At 31.8% G+C, this 19,347-nt stretch overlaps 1 protein-coding gene across 1 annotated transcript; it reads left to right on the top strand.

Moving 5' to 3' along the window:
• The first annotated feature begins 7,043 nt into the window (after positions 1 to 7,043).
• Positions 7,044 to 13,500, top strand: LOC135131687 (uncharacterized). The gene is made up of 6 exons (XM_064059533.1): positions 7,044 to 7,275; positions 12,251 to 12,321; positions 12,379 to 12,562; positions 12,622 to 12,764; positions 13,055 to 13,248; positions 13,302 to 13,500. The coding sequence occupies exons 1-6, from the start codon at positions 7,044 to 7,046 to the stop codon at positions 13,498 to 13,500; spliced, it is 1,023 nt and encodes a 340-aa protein (XP_063915603.1).
• The last annotated feature ends 5,847 nt before the right edge of the window (positions 13,501 to 19,347 follow it).

The raw sequence follows: 19,347 nt of genomic DNA on the forward strand, positions 1-19,347 counted from the left end.
TTCGAAGTTTGGGGAAATATTTTTTCCTTGTAAAGCTGAGTTACGGACAATTCCTGCGAAGCAGTTATGGTCGGTTTTACGATACCGTAAAGCTGGTTCACTTACTTTAGTTTTAAGATACAAGAAAGTACAATTTTATCTTGACCAGTTTAAATTAGACGAAAACGTCGTATTCATTCATTCTTTATGAATGGGTTATTAGAGCATTAAACGGAAAATGATTTAAATTCTTTTTACATTCTTGAAGAACCAGACAGAATGATTCTTTACTACGGCAAATCTACTTCAATTGGCCTAAATATTTTGAAGAAAAATATCTTGCAAGAAGTTCTTTTGTGTTTCTTCAACTGAGTCACTTGAAAGAGCTTTTTCCTAATACAGAGTGTTCCTTCATTTATAGTATATAACAAAATGCTAATTTTTTCAAGAGTAAACTAGAACATATTAATATACAGCCTGTTATTGAAAGGTACGTACAAAATAAAATCGGCAATTGGTCTTGAAGTATGGGTGCTAAAAGTTAAAAAAAGTTCAGGTAAAAGTGTTCTCTTTTTAGAGATAAAAATTATTAAAATTTATGTCCAAATTCGTTGTACGCCTCTGATAAAAAGATCATCTTTCGTTTCTATAGCAACATTAAGTCTTGACAAAAGTTTTATTGTTACAGTTGCTAGGATTTACTAAAGTAAATTAATTTTACGTATTTATCCTTCAGCAGCATCTAAAAAGGTTGGATAAGGGTTAATTTTCCCCTTATAATTTTGATAACACAAAATAAGTTTTTCCGACTTCTTAGACTTCGCGAAAAACTGTCCATTCTGTTGTACGTACCTTTCAATAACACCCTGTATTTTTTTTGAGCAATGTAAACTTGTAAGTAATCATACGTGTGGTTACAATTTTTATCTTTTTTCGTATCAATAATAATTAGAATTAATTAATTACAATTATAAATACTTATAATTTGATTTGATTTGAGTTATGGAAAGTTCAGACAATATTACCGCCAATCACGTCGTCGAATTTGACAATTTCAGGTAGAATGGAAACACTATGAGAGGAACATGTTGAACAACACATTGTGTCATTTAGACTTTAACCAGTGGGGTATCATTTGAGTTCTGAAATAGGGAAATTATACAAAATATATTTTCGTATTGTTACGAAATAAACCCATACGCTGTCCCGGTACGACGCCTATAGGTTTTCTACTATGGGCGGCGATGATGGGTGACTCATTGTCGATGATGACGGCGGCCGGACGGCGTTCGCTAAAGAAAAGGCTGGAAGCAGAAGTCGCGATGGGTGCTCCAGAACAAGCCTAGAAGCGGTGACGGCGACCTTTCGAGAAGGAGCGCGTGTTATTCAAAATGGGAGCCACTGTCGGGAGCAGTCAGTGACGTCCGGACAATGGGAGAAGTAGAGTCTAGTCAAATCCATTCCAGTCAAGTCGGAGTTATTCTGTACAAAATCGCTGTGTAATTCGTCGTGTAAATTTCAGTTACTAAGAAATAAATTGTTGACTTTTACCCACGCCGATTTTTAATCACCGATCATCGTCACAATCTATATGTATATTTTTTGATCAGATGTTTAAAAACGTGAAGTATGATTGATTATCCAAACAAGACGTAACGAAGCTTTGTTCTAACTTAACCAAGTCCGGATGCTTTATGTCTGCGGCGTTTTATGGCAGTGTTCTTCTTAAAGAATTTCCATTCTATTTAAAAGGTATTAATTTATTACAGTGGAAAGTTTAAATTTATGGTGTCCTAAAAAAATCCTTTAACTGTTAAAAATTATTAAGTAATTATTCTAGCACACAAAGCGATGAAAAAGGACAATAACGATAGGGAGGTAGTTATATTAATTTTACAGGAAAATTTCAATTTTTTCCCAAGTTATATTAAAACACACAAAAATAAACATTTCGTTATTGTTTTTACGACACTTTAAGCAATGTGCTTCCAGTGTTTGTAATTTCCCGATAAGTAGTTAAAACTGAAGTCAGGCATTAATCCCCAGACCTCTCATCTGGGAAGCGGGCGCGCTACCGCTAGACTACCGCTGTGGTTATAGGGCTTCGTACTATGTATCTAAAGAACAAGAACAAGAATAATCAAGGTAGATTCATAAACCACAAGTACAGGATTACGTTATTTTACAAAATTTAAATGGTCTTTACTAAAAAACGTTTTTCCAGGACGTCATCAAATTGTTGGTGGGCACGACTGGAGACAGTAAGTTTGGCTAGTTTCATCATCTACTGCACTCCTAAAATGCACATAAAATATGATGACAATCGGTCCAGTAGTATCGAAGATTATCTATCTAATGAAAATTGACACAGATGTCAAAAACTGAAATATGAGACCAAAAGAGTATAATGTATAATGCAATAAAATACTACTGTATGTTAACTGACGACGAAAAAATCTTAACAACTTCAAAAGTATTAAACTAAATACTGTATACAACAAAAGAATTTTTGTATATGACATCTTCGTAGTGTTACTTATACTACTTTACTCTTTTTGTAATAATTTGCTAAAATTCCATTTGACAACAATGTTTACCTGATATAAACCGAAGGTACAAATCGGCAAAAATCGAGTAAGCAGTTAAAAATGTTTGACGTATCAAAAATTTTTAAAGCTCTCAAAACCCTACGTTTAAAGTGTTCGCAGTTAATTTTAGGTCCCGGTGTATTATTAATGAATTTAAAGGAATCTGGTGTTGTGTTGCTGGATGAACTCGAAAAAATCTTTTGAGATTTTAATGTTTTATTTTGTATGAATTTGAAAAAGTCTTGAGTGCCGCATTGTTTTTACTTCCCGAGCGTAAGCAAAGGAAGTATTGTAATCGAGTCCGTCGGCCGACTCTCTACTTTTACGTTTTCTCGATCTTTCATGACCCCTAGAAGACGAAGAAATAGGTTCCCATTTCCATCTGTTTGTCCGTCCGTCTGTCCGTCTGTCCGTCTGTCTGCCGTCCCGGATTTTTATTAGACAGATAATCTCCGAAAGTACTGGACCGATTGTTGTGAAATTTTGTACTTATTTTAGGAATATCATGTAGATGGTAAAACGCTAACCAAAATTTGACTAATCATCCCCACCACTAATGCGATGACGTCGCTTCAAAATTGTACATCCTGTTTAAAATGTACAAAATATGATGCGTCTGTACTTGTGATATATCACTCCATTCATATTTTTTGGATTTGCATATACAGGGTGGCTCAAAAAAATTAATGAATGCGCAAAATTTATTTTATTGATTTACTCAGGAATTACAAAATCGAATGCTTTAAAATCTTGAAGATGTTTTAAAATTATCATAAGCATGGTAAATTTTTGATCAAAATGTATTTGGTCGTCCCCCCTAAAAAGTTTATGACGTCACCACAAAATTTTGCTGAATAAATCCTATCTAAAATGTACAAAATATGGTGAGTCTCTTCTTGTGATTTATCATTCCATTCAAATTTTTTCGATTTGCATATATAGGGTGAAAAAAAAATTAATGAATGCGTCAGTTGATTTTATTGATTTAATCAGGAATTACAGAACCGAATGCTTTGAAATCTTGGAGATGTTTTAAAGTTATCATAAGCATGGTAAATTTTTTATCAAAATGTATTTGCTCTTCCCCCCTAAAAAATTGATGACGTCACTCCAAAATTTTGCTGTATAAATCCTATCTAAAATGTACAAAATATGATGAGTCTGTACTTGTGATTTATCATTCCAATCATATTTTTTGGATTTGCATATACAGGGTGACTCAAAAAAATTAATGAATGCGTCAATTTATTTTATTGATTTAATCAGGAATTACAGAACCGAATACTGTGAAATCTTGGAGATATTTTAAATTTATCATAAGCATGGTAAATGTTTTATCAAAATTTATTTGCTCATCCCGCCCTAAAAAAATTGATGACGTCACCCCAAAATTTGGTAAATAAATCCTATCTAAAATGTGAAAAATATGATGAGTCTGTACTTGTGATTTATCATTCCATTCATATTTTTTCGATTTGCATATACAGAGTGACTGAAAAAAATTAATGAATGCGTCAATTTATTTTATTGATTTAATCAGGAATTACAGAACCGAATGCTTTGAAATCTTGGAGATGTTTTAAAGTTATTATAAGCATGGTAAATTTTTTATCAAAATGTATTTGCTCATCCCCCCTAAAAAATTGATGACGTCACCCCAAAATTTTGCTGAATAAATCCTATCTAAAAGGTACAAAATATGATGAGTCTGTACTTGTGATTTATCATTCCATTCATATTTTTTAGATTTTCTTAAGAGGTGGCTCAAAAAAAGTAATGAAGTCAATTTATTTTATTGATTAAATTAAAGGCAACACTTATTATTAGTATTACATTGGACCAACCCAATTTGGTAGACACAAAATTTTTTAAAGTAAAAACTCGGTTGAAACATAAGGGTAGCACGCTTATTTACATCGACTTTAACATTACAGACGTGCATTTGATTTATGCGCTGACTAGGTTCCGCGAATGTGGAATAGACATGTTTATAATCAACCAATTGTGAATTCCACCGTCAAAAATTAAAATAAAACCCAAAGTTTTATATAATAAGCGGAAGTCGAAGCAATAAAACCGATGGTCGTTTTGTTTACAGTTTCTCTGTTTGACTCTCACGTATGCTGTTACGCTTGTCATCTTAAATTAAGAATGTTTATACATAAACGATTTTCAGTTGCCTCTCATATTACACACCGGCGCCGTATACGTGAGTAAATTGTTTCGTTATTTTATTGATTATAACAAATCAATATTCAAAACGACCCAATTCATTTTCACGAAAATTTGGGAATACAATAATATTATTCTTAGTATTACACTACATCTATCCCAACTGATATACTTGTCCTTGCAAAAATGTTGATGACGTCATGGCAATTTTTTTTAAATTTCCACTACAAAAATGTAATGAGAAAAAAACACAATAGGCATGTCAAGTTTCCGACAGCGAAGGAAGTACTGTCTAAACTCTTTAGACCAATTTTTTTTTTTTAATTCGGGAGACTCTTGGGTACCCATTGTGTATTATTTAGGGAGCCCATGGAGATTTTTTTTGTAAATTATTTAAAACAATTTTGGGAGACTTTGGTGCAATTTTTGGAAAATTCTGACCTGACTTATTTTTCAATTGATTTTTTTTTTGAAAAATTTAAAACAATCTTAAGGTTTTAGGTATTCCTGTTTGGAAAGAATTTGAAAGTGCTTTGGAGTTTCTAGTGCCTTTTCTTATAATAATATAATAAGCTAAAATGAATCTTATCTTAGCAGATACTAGCCCCACGCATCCACCCTCTCTTTTCTTAGAGAGTATCTCATCTGCCAAAATCACTCTTATCTTAGTAGCTACTAGTCCCGCCCACCCACCCTCTCTTTTCTTAGAGAGTATCTCACCTGCCAAAATCACTCTTATCTTAGTAGCTACAAGCCCCGCCCATCCACCCTCTTTTTTCTTAGAGGTTATGTCATTCAAAATCAGTTTTATCTTAGTAAGTACTGATGACTAACTTTTACAAAAAATGATCAAAATTTGGAAACGTTATGAGCTTACTTACATGCACAAGGCAGGAATTTTAAACATCTTCTCTAGCGTTTAGTTGGTTATCCTTTAATGGATTTTTTCTTTTGTTGGTTTTGTTTTTGTTTGTAATTTATAAATGTCTTATTGAATGTTTCTTTTTGGTTTAGTTATTAATGACAAATAACAGCTTGTTTTATTAATAATAATGCACAACGATTAAGGACTGCTGGTTGTAGAAGGCGGACCGGAGTTATGTCGGATTATTCAACGCCCGATCTGGACGATGAGAAGACAATGCCGATTTCTGCGTATACTGACCGCCGCGCGCAACTGACCAACACCCTTTGGCACATTAGAAAAGTGTTTATGACCCAAAATTTCTTTCGTTTCGAGCACGAGTTTTCAAGTGGATCACGTAAAAGAACTAGATAGAAGTAATTTAATATACAAAATAGACTAAAAAAAAAAAACGTACACTGAAGAAATAAGACAACAATTTTTAAACAAGCTTGAACAATACAAATACACATCACACTAAAAAATTTAATGAAAGTCATTTTGGTGTAACAAAAACACCATTGTCGAAGACCACACAATAGATAGAAAAACATCAAAATTTTACAATCTGAAACAAAACACTATAACAGATTGTTGCTTGAGTCATTAGACATTTTTAATAAGTGAAACGTTATGTTTATGAAAAAGAATAGAAACGTAGAGGTATAAATGAAATAAACATTTACGCTTTTTCCAAAAAGCTCGACGTCATAAAAACCCCAACACCGATACATCTATATACATAAAAACGGGGAACCCACTTTTTCACATTCTAAAAGCTATGAGTCGTCGAGAAAACATAATATTCGGTATTCGTCGAACGCAGTAACGCTTGAAAAGTAAAAATACATCATAAAAGTAACGCAATAATTAACAATATTTTCATTTACGATTCCACGTGGTTATTTACGTCGTTTCATGTCTCCATCTACACAAACAGTACTATCAATGCAACGGCATTTTTCACCTTCTACCTATTCGCAGGTAAAAATCTTCTAGGAACACAATAAATCCCAGTGAGAATTTAAGGGTGGTTCGAAACAAGTTTTTCCACTAACAATCCACAACCTCACTCTCCATCCCTGTCTAACACCACCGCAAGCAATCCAACCGACAAGAAACGAACGATTCACCATAACCACCAAACCAATCAAAAGCATCCTTAAAAGCGTAATTCTAATAGGATAACGGCTTTCGGGGGTTTGCTATTTGAATCTTACTAGAGTTCAGTCGAGGCAGATGTCTCGTAAGGGTGGTTAGTTCGAGTGTAATATTACTTTAGAAAAATAAATCAAACTGTAAAGTGATATGCAAACGTAATTGCATCATAAATAATCAACCGCGTCACTTTTAGCGATATTTTTTGGTAAAAATTTCCCTCGGGTTGTATCAGATTCGATATGACTTCAACGCCCAATGATTCGTTCAATACCAGCGACCACTTAATGGACTTGTCCGTTAAAACCTTCTGGGTGATTGTCCATTATCCCTACAGCGATCCCGAATGTGAGTACGAAATAGTTAGCAAAAAGGATGTGGTTTTCGATTCATGGGAGGTTCTGGAGAGAGGCGCCGAGGTTACGGTCAAATATGGAAACGCTAAAGTGCAGGGCAACGTGGTCGCGGTTTCAGGTAAGTCGGGTTTAATTTTTACTTTAACAGTTTTTTGTTCTTGTGTACATAATATGTTTATTGTAATTACATTTCTTGTTGAATAATGCGGTTCATTATTCACTGCTGTGAGTTATGAATCATTACTCACAGGCTGTCACAATTGCACGTGCGGTATCATCGTAACGTTAGAACATCAGTCTTGCATGCTAATGTTATTTTGTTGCCCATAAACGATTTCTAAAATTGTTTTTCTAAGTAAATTTGTGCGTTTTAATTTAATATCAGTGAAGTCCGTTCCTGAGTAGCTACTAGTAATCGAGCCCAACGAGCGACTTGCTACTTTCGTGTTCTTTGGACGTTTTATGACCCCTAGACATTCCCCTAGAGTACGAAAAAAGGGGTCTCCCGTTTCCGTCTGTTTGTCTGGCGTCTGTGGCAATTTTTAATGTACACATAATCTCCGAAAATACTAGACCGATTGTTGTCAAATTTTGTATATTAGGAATATCATGTCGGTGGTCAAACGCTAACCAAAATTTGGCTAATCATCCCCACTACCAATGGAATGACATCATCTCCAAAATTTGCAATTTTATTAAATAAGATACTCCTGCACTTGTGATATATGAATTTCTGTTGAGTTTTCATCCTAGACATCCAGATTTTTGGAAAAAAAAACAAAATTTTAAAACATTTTGCAGTTTAACTTGAAACTGCAAAACCGAATGATCCGAAATCTTGCAAACGTTTTAAGCTTATCGTAATCATGGTAAGTCATTAAAATCAAAATTTATTCGTTTGAAATATGCAACATATTATTATTATGACTCTATACTTCTGACTTCTCAGCACACTCATAGTTTTTAGAATTACTTACACAGGGTGACTCAAAAAAATGAATCAATGAGGCAATTTATTTTATTAATTAAATCAAGAACGACTTACTCAATTTTCACAAAAATTTGGGAGTACGGTACTGTTGTTATTACTATTACATTGCATCTATCCAAATTGACATACGTGTCCTTGCAAAAATGTTGATGATCATCACAAAATTTTGTAATGGAAAAACTCACTTGAAACAACGCATAGCACGCTTCTTAACATTTACTTTAACTTTACATACTTACATTTATTTTAACTTATAGGGGTTATCATAAAAACAAAATTGGCAAAATCAAATTTTATAATTTTTCGAAAAATCTAGAGATATTGACTTTCGATAAATCACTATTTTTCAATTTTCCTTTTTCTTCGATTTTCCATTTTTTTGATATCACAAATTTTCGTTGTTTCATTTTCTTTTATTTTTTAATTTTTCCACTTTTAATATTGTACTTTCATAATATTTCGTTATTTCGACTTCCAAATTGTCCAAGTTCCCGTCTTTACAATTTTTTGATTTTCAATTTTTCAATTGCTTTTTCAATATTACAATTTCGATATCTCAGTTTCTCAAATTTCAATTTTTCATTTTTTAGTTTTAAGTTCTTCATTTTTATTTTTCATTTTGCTGATTTTTTAATTTTCATTTTCTCGATTTTATATCACAATTTTTCGTTTATTCATTTCCTTTATTTTTTTAATGTTTCTTTCGATTTTATAATGTTTCGTTTATTCAATTTTTCAAATTTTCAATCTTCGATTTTTCAATTTCTCAATTTCCAATTTTTCAATGTTGCAATTTTAGGACTTCCGATTATCAAATTTTCCGATTTCTTTAATTTTCAAATTTGGAATTGATAATACATATATATTACGTTTTTTCAATTTTGCACTTTTTCGATTTTTAAGTTTCTCAATTTTTAATCTTCCGATTTTTCAATTTCTCGTTTCTTCAATTTTTCAAATTCTTGATTTCCAACTTTTAGATTTTTCAAAGTTTTCATTTTATACTTTTTCGTTTTTGATTTTTGAATTTTGTAATTTTTCATATAAAAAAATCGAAAAACTAAAAAATTGGAAAAAAAGAAAAACCGTAAAACTAAAAAACGAGAAATTACAATTCGAAAACTAAAGCAACGAAAAATTGAAACTTTGAAAAATTAAAAATCGAGAAAATTATGCATCAGAAAAGTAAAAAGAAGAAAAAACGAACCAACCAAAATTCAAAAATTATAAAACCAAAAAATTACAGAATCGTCAAAATTGTAAAGTCGAAAAAATGTAACACTGAAAGATTGAAAAATCGAAAAATTAAAAATAGAGAAATTGAAAACCGAAAAAATGAAAAATCCAATGAATGAAAAAGTTTTAAAATCCAATATAATTGAAAAATAGAATACTAGAAAAATTACAAATCAAAAATTGAAGAAATGAACAATTGAAAAATCTTCGAATTGAAAACTCTAAAACTGAAAAACGAAAAATTAAAAAATCCAAAAGTTGAACAGTCAAAAAACTGAAAACCGAAAAATTGTAAATTGAAACAATGAAAAATCCAAAAATTGAAAATTTTCACATTGAAAGAAAAATATATAAAATCAGAGCCTTGAAAAACCGAAAAATTGAAAAATAAAGAAAATAAATATTGAAGACATGAAAAATCAAAAAATTGAAAACTCGTGAAACTGCAAATCGAGAAATTTCAAAATCTAAAAAGTGAAACATTCAAAAGTTGGAAAATCGAAAAACTGAAAAACGAAAAATTGGAAAAAAAAAATGAAAAATTCAAAATTGAAAACTTGAGAAACTCAAATCGAAAAATTTCAAAATCCGAAGAATGAAAAATTCCAAAGTTGAAAAATTGAAAAACAAAAAACTGCAAATCGAGAAATTTCAAAATCTAAAAAGTGAAACATTTTATTTATAAATTCTATTGTATTAATAATCATATTTTAAAACAAATTATAAAATCGAAAACATTGAAAAAACGAAAAATTGAAAAATTAAAAATTGAAAACTCGAGAAACTCAAATCGAAAAATTTCAAAATTCAAAAGTTTGAAAATTGAAAAACAAAAACTGCAAATAGAGCAATTTCAAATTCTAAAAAGTGAAACATTTTATTTATTAATTCTACTGTAAAAAATATTAATATGTATTTTAGAACATTATAAAATCGAAACACTAAAAAAACGAAAAATTGAAAAATTAAAAAGTGAAAACTCGAGAAACTCAAATCGAAAAATTTTAAAATCCAAAAGATGAAAAATTTAAGTTGCAAAATTGAAAAACAAAAAAATTTAAACTTGAAGACTCGAAAAATTTCAAATCGAAAATCTAAAAAAAACAAAAGAAAACGGAAAATTGCAAAGTCGAAAAAGTGGAACATCGAAAAATTGCAAATCGAAGAACTGAAAGAACGAAAAATTGAAACTTTGAAAATTTTAAAATGGTGAAACTCAAAAAGCAAACAAATTCGTCAATAAGAAAATTGGAAAGAAGAAAAAAGGAACCGATCAAACCCAAAAAATGTAAAATCAAAAATTTTAGAATCATCAAAATCGAGAAATTAAAGATCTAATCGAAAAGGTTTTAAAATCCAGTAATTGACAAACAGAAAAATTCTAAAATAGTAAATCGAGAAAAAGAAAAATCTTAAAAATTACATAACATATTAAAATAAAAACTGGAAAAATTGCAAATCAAAAATTGAAGAAATGAAAAATTGAAAAATCTTAAAACTCAAAACTCTGAAACTGAAAGAACGAAAAATTGAAAACCGAAAAATTATGAATTGAAAGATCGAAAAATCCAAAAATTGAAAATTTTCACATTGAAAAAAGAAAAATGATAATATCAGAACGTTGAAAAACCGAAAAATTGAAAAAATAAAGAAAACAAAAGACCAAAACGAAAAATCGCAAATCGAAAACTGAAGACACGAAAAATTGGAAAATTGAATAACTGAAAAATTACAAATTGAGAACTCGTGAAACTGCAAATCGAAAATTTTCAAAATCTAAAAGGTGAAACATCCAAAAGTTGGAAAATCGAAAAACTGTAAAATGTAAAAATGAAAATTCGTAGAGATGCATATAATCGAAAAATTAAAAAAAATTAAATTGAAAAAACAAAAAATTATAAAATCGAAACATTGAAGGCTCAAAATTCAAACTGGAAGACTCGAAAAATTGCAAATTGAAAATCTGAAGAAACCAAAAAAACCGACAAACTGTACAATGAAAAATTCAACTCGAAAAAGCTGCAGGAGTGTTATTTACGCCACTGGCTTTTACTTTATAGACACTATCAGAAAACAAAAATCGCAAAAAAATATAATTTTTCAAAGAAGCGACATTTCTTGAGCTTGCGATGCATAACATGATCAACTTTCCGGAGGAAACAATTTAATTTTAGTCATTTAATACTCTTAAATTCCAAATAAACGACGGACAGACAGACGGAAATATTCCAAGGGTTGTAAACGCCAAAAATATGGAATTACACTCGTAAAAAAATCTGATTATAATATTTTTCGGAGCTACGAATTTATTAAAAAACGAAATAATTTTTGAAACAGTTTGTGAATAACATACCAATATTTCTACAGTGCGTACTATTTATCATGCTGCTCCTCACTGACATCAGACATCACATAACAAGTTCAGATCTCCTATTCCTCTCGATGCAACACACACGTACCAAACCTATTATTCAACCGCTACTGAACAAATGATGTTTTCAAACGTTTCAAACGCACATACTTGCCGTTTTTCAATTTCCGTTAATTTTTTTCAAAACTTCCATTTATCCTTCGACGTGTGCCACTTCTTTACATCAGTTTCAATTACACCAAACTAACAATATTCAACCTATGTTTGCGTTATTTTTAGAATTTCCTTTAAAACCCCATTTAACGTTCAAAGTTTTACCGGCACTCGTATTTTAACGCGTTCCAAATTAATATCGCTGCAAGAACACTAAAGCCCTTCACATAACAACTGTCTAAATAACTTAGTTCGAAGTTAGTAATTACGCTCATTTAAATTAGTATTTAATGACGCTCAACTTTATTGCTTTCACACCTGAATAAATTTGACACATTTCAGACGACTACAGTGGGCTTTCTGCCAATTTCGACGATTACGTTCAAGAGTACAAAGAAATAAAGTTCGAGAAGGTAAGCCTAAGTCCTCACTTGATTATTTTCAGCCGCTACACCGAATAAAAATTTCAGAGTAGAAATTCGTTCTGTGAAAAGCGCGGAAATAGGAACAGCTTTCGACATGTAATTAAAATAGCAGACAAGGAAACTCAGACCGACGAGGACACGGAAACTGGAAATATTGAATACGAGGCATTAAAGCGACAATACGAAGAACTACAGAATAAATATAACGACCTGAAGGCGGCAGTCACAGGTGGGTTTCCATTTCCAATTTACATGAGAGTAACTAGAGTGTCTGAAACTTTTTTTCAGAGGTTAGAACTGAATTGCAAGGCACCGTTTTAAAACTCGGCGTATTAAAAAGCGAAGAAAAGGAAACGTTCATCCACAAGACGACCCTTCAGCCCGTAAATGATAACGCTTCAGGTTACAATAAAGAAAACAGCAAGCAAATGGTGATTAATCCGAACGAGGTGCTATCAAATGCGGGATTCGGTGCAGAATTCAATGCTGGTTCGGTTGAGTTAATTTCAATACCAGCAATTCGGTGCAGATTTCGACGTTTCAGATACAACTTCACCAAAAATAAAAGCAGCTTAACGCGAAATTTACAGTCACATGGCGTTATCATTTCTAGATAATTCAACCCAATCAATTTGGGAATTAACTTCGACAATTCGCGGTTTGTTAGCCCTTCGATTAATAAACTCCTGAAAGTGACTTTAAATAATCGTAACTGTAAAAGTTTCAGGTGCAAATCGGTTCAGGTGGTACTAAAATACCCCGCCAGGTATACAATTCTATTACATGGACGAGTTACTCTTCGGCTACGAGAAAATTACTGATTACCCTTTTTCCTCGTAGTGTTCTTGCTACCCACTCTCTGACCGGGAAACCCAGCCCTGCGTTTATTTCGAGCAATAAACAAACCAAAATGAGGTCCGATGGAAATCTAATGATCATAATTTATTATTAAATCGTTCGTCCCCTAGGTTGAACCCCACAATTATTTCTGACATTATAGAAGTTATCACGAAAAAGTGTCTCGTTTCGGAGTCGTTAGTCAGGAATGCAATTACCACCAAATGTGCAGACGAAAATAAAATGTACAAGAAGAGACTGGAAAAAAGGAAGGACGATAAGGCGGCGAATGACGAAAACGACGCAAAGAAAATTCGGTTAGCGGAATGAAAACTGTTACTGTTATTTTTTATTAATTACCTACCAGAATTAAATGATTTAGTTATTTTAAATTGCGCGCCTTTTTATAGAAAATTCCTCTAGTCGCGTAAGCGATCGTTGAACAAGACACAACGAGATGTCGCTACCTGCACGACTTACCATAACCACATGTTAGCATCAATCAAATGATCAGAAAAATAAAATCAATGTTATATAATGTAATAAAAATCGGCTTATTTTTACAACAACATAAAAAAACGCTATATTCGGCCGCACGTAAAAACAAATTGGTCGTTCGGCCAAAATAAATTTGTATCGCGACACGTAAAACAATTCTTTACTAGTATAGCTTATGCATAAAAAAATCACATGCGTCACGATTTTTGACGCCTTCATTTAGAAGAATTATTTCGGCGATTATTAATAGATGTTCGTAAAGCAATTAAAAAGAAGCCACGTTGTAGCACGAAAAAGATGTAAGGTCAAGAGAATTTTTAGAACGGTGTTGTTGGGGAAGTTTACATGACCATGGCACTGGGTATTTATGAAGGAAGTCGTCGATTTATTTGTGTACGTGTAAAACGACAACCCCACCGTTCATTTTAAATGTCAAAATGATGATGGTACAGTTTAGTACCAATTTGTTATCAATCGCTAAATAATTTAATCTGTATAAGTAACTGACGTCAGTAAAATAATATTGCTTTTTTTAATAGTTTTATTTATTTTATCATTTGTACTTATTTAAACTGTTTATCTGCTAAAAACATTTTTAAACAGTGGATTCCAATAACAAGGTAACAGACTGACATCTTTATTATTTGTTAAAAACACGTCTAGCATTTTTTTTTTTTTTGTTATTTTTTAGCATTTTCTTTATTTTATTCATGGAAAATAACTCCTTTAGGTTGAAGTGTTTTGTTTGTGAGACGAATTTTGGCTTTGTTGCACGTGTAAATACTAAGAATACCCTCTCACATGATATCTGTATTCCCAAATATGTTTATATGTATTTTGTGTCAGACTATTAGAGACTTCTAAATACCATTTTTATTGCGTATATTTTGACCTTTAAAAATACTTAGCTGCAGACGGTTTTTTCCTGAATAATACTTAGAAAGCAAAATATAAAATACTGAATTTAATGTTACGACGAGATTTCAAGAGATAGCTTTATTGTCAGACTGACTCGTGATTCGTCACCTAAATCAGTCCTGTCAGATGTAACCCGGAAATGAAAGTTTACTCTCAATTAAAATGATTTCAAACCCACTGTACTCTTTACACGTGTATGTGGATAATTACCACTTACACAACAAAATTTCCAATCAATTTTTTTTTCATAAGTATATTTGGACTCTCATTTTAGCAGTAACCTGTATTAAATAATACGTTAAATAATCTTTTGTCTGATATCACCCAGGCGAAAACACTAAATTTACAAGGAGTGGAAATCCAGCAAGTTTGTTAAATGTAACTATGTGAATATTAATAACCCTAGTAATTGTAGACATTTATCTTCGCAATCACGATACTCGACATTAACGTGCCGTTTAAAATCCGCGTGATAGATCGAAATTTCCAACAATTTGTAAGCAATTCAAAGCTCGCTTTAAAGAAAATTTAAAAAACGTTAAAGAAGATGGCGATCCCAGGTGTACGTAATGCACCTTCTATTCAACAAGCGTCTCGTCTTGCATAATGGTTTCGGAAAATTGATAAAATCCTCGTCAGGTAACAGATAAATTACGGCACAAATTACGCTTGAATATCCAATAAAAACCTTATTAGCTGATTCAAGCATAAAAGTCGTTACGCTATGAAGGTCTCTCACAAGGTTTAATTGATTTTCTGCTGTCACTCCGGTGGTTGCTAAAATTTGTAATTTTTAAAATTTACGCTTTTTTAAATATCGAAATCCATCATCGCAACAAGGAAGCCGACTTTGCGTATGTGTACATTAACAAACGACTTAATTTGCATAAAAATATTTATTGTGTGCTAACGACCATGAAATTAACCGTGGACTGTGCATGTACTATTTTTCATAGTTCAGTAAGTTTATAATAACTTCCCAGTTCAAGGTGTCCACAAGTGGCGATAGACAACTCTAACAAGGTGGTGGATTCAGGAATTTTTCAATGTAAACTTAGTTGTGCTACAAAACAAAATTACCGAAATTCTTATTATTAATTGACTAAAACTAAACTTGGTATATTTTGTGCAACCAAAAACGAAGTGACTCAGAGTTGGCTGTAAATAGCTGGCAACAGCTGGCATCATTATTTGCAAAATTGGATAATAAAACGGCAGCAGAGTCACTTTGCGAGAAGGACTTGTCTCTGACTGCAATTTTGACCTCTCCTCTTTATGTGTCAAGTGTACTGTAACTATGTGGGTGTAACCAAATTGTATGCATCGATAATAAATAGTTCCTCATTTATTAAATTGTGTGGGCTCACTTAGAACATGATAATAAAGAACAATAAATGCCACTGCCAACAAGGTGTTCGGTTCACTACGAGCAATTTTCTCTTAAAATAATCCTAACCGGGGGCCAGTTTTTCCGCGAAATTAGTCGAAGTCAGATTCGCTTTTCACAAAAATGGACAACAGTCGGTTTTCAACTTGAAATATTTAGTGTGTTTTCAACTCAAGCATAAATACGATACAGTCATTTATTTTTTCTTGATAAAAAGGTTAACTTCGTCATCGCTATATCAGTGCGTATTTTTTACTTTTATAAATACAGTCATGGGAATAGTTATTTTGCCCACGCTTCCAGTATATTAGAAATCTAACTTTCGATACTGACGTGACGTTAAGAGTAAAATCTTACTTTCATAGAGAGCAAAAAAAGTGATAATAACGTCACGACGATTAAATAAAAACACATGGTCGAAGTTTATTTCGACAGAACTCAAATAACACCCCTGCGCTGTGGAGGTACAAATTCCAATGGGACGCCGCACAACTAGGGACAATGTAAAATATATTTGAAGCACATAACCAACAGGAAAAAATGTCCTCTCAACAATAATAACATGTCTAACTTCAAATGTTTTTGTTTACTGCCCATTCACAATAGACATAAGGCATAACAAGTACATAAAGCTTACATAAATACATAAAGTTGAAACGATGGAAAACGTGTACCCCTGTTCACAGTGGACGAAGGTAATTCTTATGCTTATGAACGTTTTATGTAATCCTTGTGTGCGTACACAAAGTTGAAACAAATTCAACTTTGTGCACGAATTATGTCAAAATTATGTTAAAATCTAGGGACTTTTGAATGCTGCTATTGAATTCCCTTTGACAGTTGGCACTTGGCACTTCACATCTTTGATTATATTATATAAATTATAATCAAAGCTTCACACTGCGAGTCTGTTCTGTTCTGCGAGTTGTCAAGTTCGAATATCGTATGAAATTGTAGGTTAGATATTTTGATTGACTCAGTTTGATGTTATCCGTTTCTATGTTTACCCGGGAGTTATTCCGTTCTGCGTTTGCGCAGTTTAATAATTCTTACAGAGTTCACTCTGTCCACTGTGAACGTAGATAAGCATAAGCCAGACACAAACCAAAAACGTAAATTATGTTATGCGCTCGTTCTTATGTCTTATGTCCATTGTGAATGGGCAGTTATACATCGGAAGAATGTCACGTAGAAATTTGTTTGATTTGAATGAGTTTGTTGCCTCAAAACAAAACACTAAAATTATTAATTAACAAGTCAAATCAAGACAAATTCATTTACTTTATTAACATGAAATGATTGATACAAAGAAAAATAAAAATAAAAAATTGTCAATTATTTTTTATTTATCTAAATTTTTACTGTACTATAAAGTTGAGAAAAAAATACTCCGTAAAGTTCAATCAATAATAAATACGTTAACACATTTTTGACAGCTTTTGTAATATAATATTTTCCTTAGAGCATTTTCGGCGAGCTTTGTTTTCTGAACACGTTTCTACGTAAGTAATGAAGCGTTTATTTTTGAGACTCATGAAATTGTTGCATTTATTATGCTCTTCCAAATCCAATTCAACATTTTACCTAATTGTACGTCAAGTTGCACTAAAGAACAACGTTGATCAAAAAATTATTTAATTTTTTTTTAAGAAAAATTCCAAAAATTTGCGAATAATAAATACTGAAGGTAACAAAACCAATTTTTTAAATTTTTTTGAAATAAAAAAAAATGCAAAATCTGAAAAATAAAAAAAGTGCAATGGTATTTCTGCAATATACTTTTTTCCGTTGCTTTTTTACAGCAGTGAATTTACGTATTATGCACCCGGACTATCCATTTGCAAATTTAATCATTACTTTTAGCTAATACATAAAAAAGTTGTACAAGGTGTCCCCTTTTCGCTGACTCACCTGTACATGCAAAATTTAACAACAATCGGTCCAGTAGTTTCGGAGTTTGCGTGTCTAATAAAAATCGACGCAAATAGCAAACAGACATACAGACAACAGATAGACGGAAACGGGAGACCACTTTTTCGTACTATAGGGGTAATGGAACGTCGAGAAATCATGGAAATAGCAAATTGCCCTAATGTCGGATTGAGGACATGGGGGTCCACCGGGAAATTTTCAAAGTGGGCCCCTGTATTCAGATATTGTTTGGGTGTTATTATTATTGTTATTATTTTCAATTTTGTCGGCGACATTGGCGTTTTAAAAAAAATGATGTTGTTTTTGGAATTTTGATGACGCCACCAAGAAAAACAAGGCTAGTAAAAAATTATGAAAAGTTATTTTGACAAAATTTCCCTCGCCCTTGAAGGATAGTCCAACAAATTCCGCTTGTTCAAAGGCGTTAACGAACAAATTTTGATTAACAATTTATCATCTTTCCTATCATCTTAAAACGATTGAAGTATTTTACTTCATTCGCTTTGGCGGTTTTAAAATTAAATTCTAAAATACAATTTTGAACGAACATTTGTTCTACAAAATTATAAAATGACGTCATCATTTTGTAGGAGGCTGTAAACGAAAAATTTTTGATTAACAATGTACGCTTAAATTAAACTTAAAAGCTAGCAAGTTTTCAGAGCACTCGATTTTACAATATCGAAGTTAAATTGTAAAATGTTGCTATACAATTTTGATTTTTATTTTCCTCAAAAATTTGAATGTCTAGGATGAAAATTCAACACGGATTCATTAATCGTACATGCAGGAGTGGTGAAAAATATTATAAATTCTAATCTCAATAACATTAAAAGCAAATGTTTACGTTTCAAAAAAAAAAAAAACAACAAACCCACTAAAAATATCCTACAAAATTAAATCTATATAATAGCAAAAAAAGGGGGCAAATTAGTAGTAAGAATAGTACATTTCACCTCAAATTGTGTTTTTTACTTTATTATAACGTGCTTTATAATTTTTTTACGAGAACAGGCTAAACTTGATGTTGAAGTGTTTTAAAACGTTTGCAAAATTTCAGAGCATTCGGTTTTGCAATTTTGATTTTGAAAACTGAACAGGGGTTCACGAACTAGATGTGCAGGAGTATTTTATTTTATAGGAGTAAAATTTAAATAATATTTATTACCGTAAATTTTGCGGGTGACGTCAACAAGTTGTTGGTAGCGATGACTAGCCAAATTTTGATTAGCGTTTTACTATCTACACGATATTCAATGCCCATATAAAATTTGACAATTGGTTCAGTAGTTTTGGTGATTATAGGGGCAATGCTGAATCAAACCTGTTAAATTTAAAAGGTGTTAAATTGCAAATTTCCTTAGTAACGAGTTAAATTCGTAAATCTGATTGGTTGTTTATTTTTTAACAACCTTCATTTTAACAGGTTCGATTCAGAATGT

Source organism: Zophobas morio, unplaced genomic scaffold, assembly GCF_036711695.1.
Source record: "Zophobas morio isolate AGI-343-1 ecotype UQ-CSIRO unplaced genomic scaffold, CSIRO_AGI_Zmor_V1 ptg000021l, whole genome shotgun sequence".
Taxonomy (NCBI): Eukaryota; Metazoa; Arthropoda; class Insecta; order Coleoptera; family Tenebrionidae; genus Zophobas; species Zophobas morio.

Excerpts from the sequence above, each read along its gene's own strand:
- LOC135131687 (XM_064059533.1), top strand. The coding sequence starts at position 7,044 with ATGACTTCAACGCCCAATGATTCGTTCAATACCAGCGACCACTTAATG. Across the intron at positions 12,322-12,378 it reads AAGAAATAAAGTTCGAGAAG|AGTAGAAATTCGTTCTGTGA; the intron begins GTAAGCCTAAGT and ends TAAAAATTTCAG. Across the intron at positions 12,765-13,054 it reads AAGAAAACAGCAAGCAAATG|TTTCAGGTGCAAATCGGTTC; the intron begins GTGATTAATCCG and ends TAACTGTAAAAG.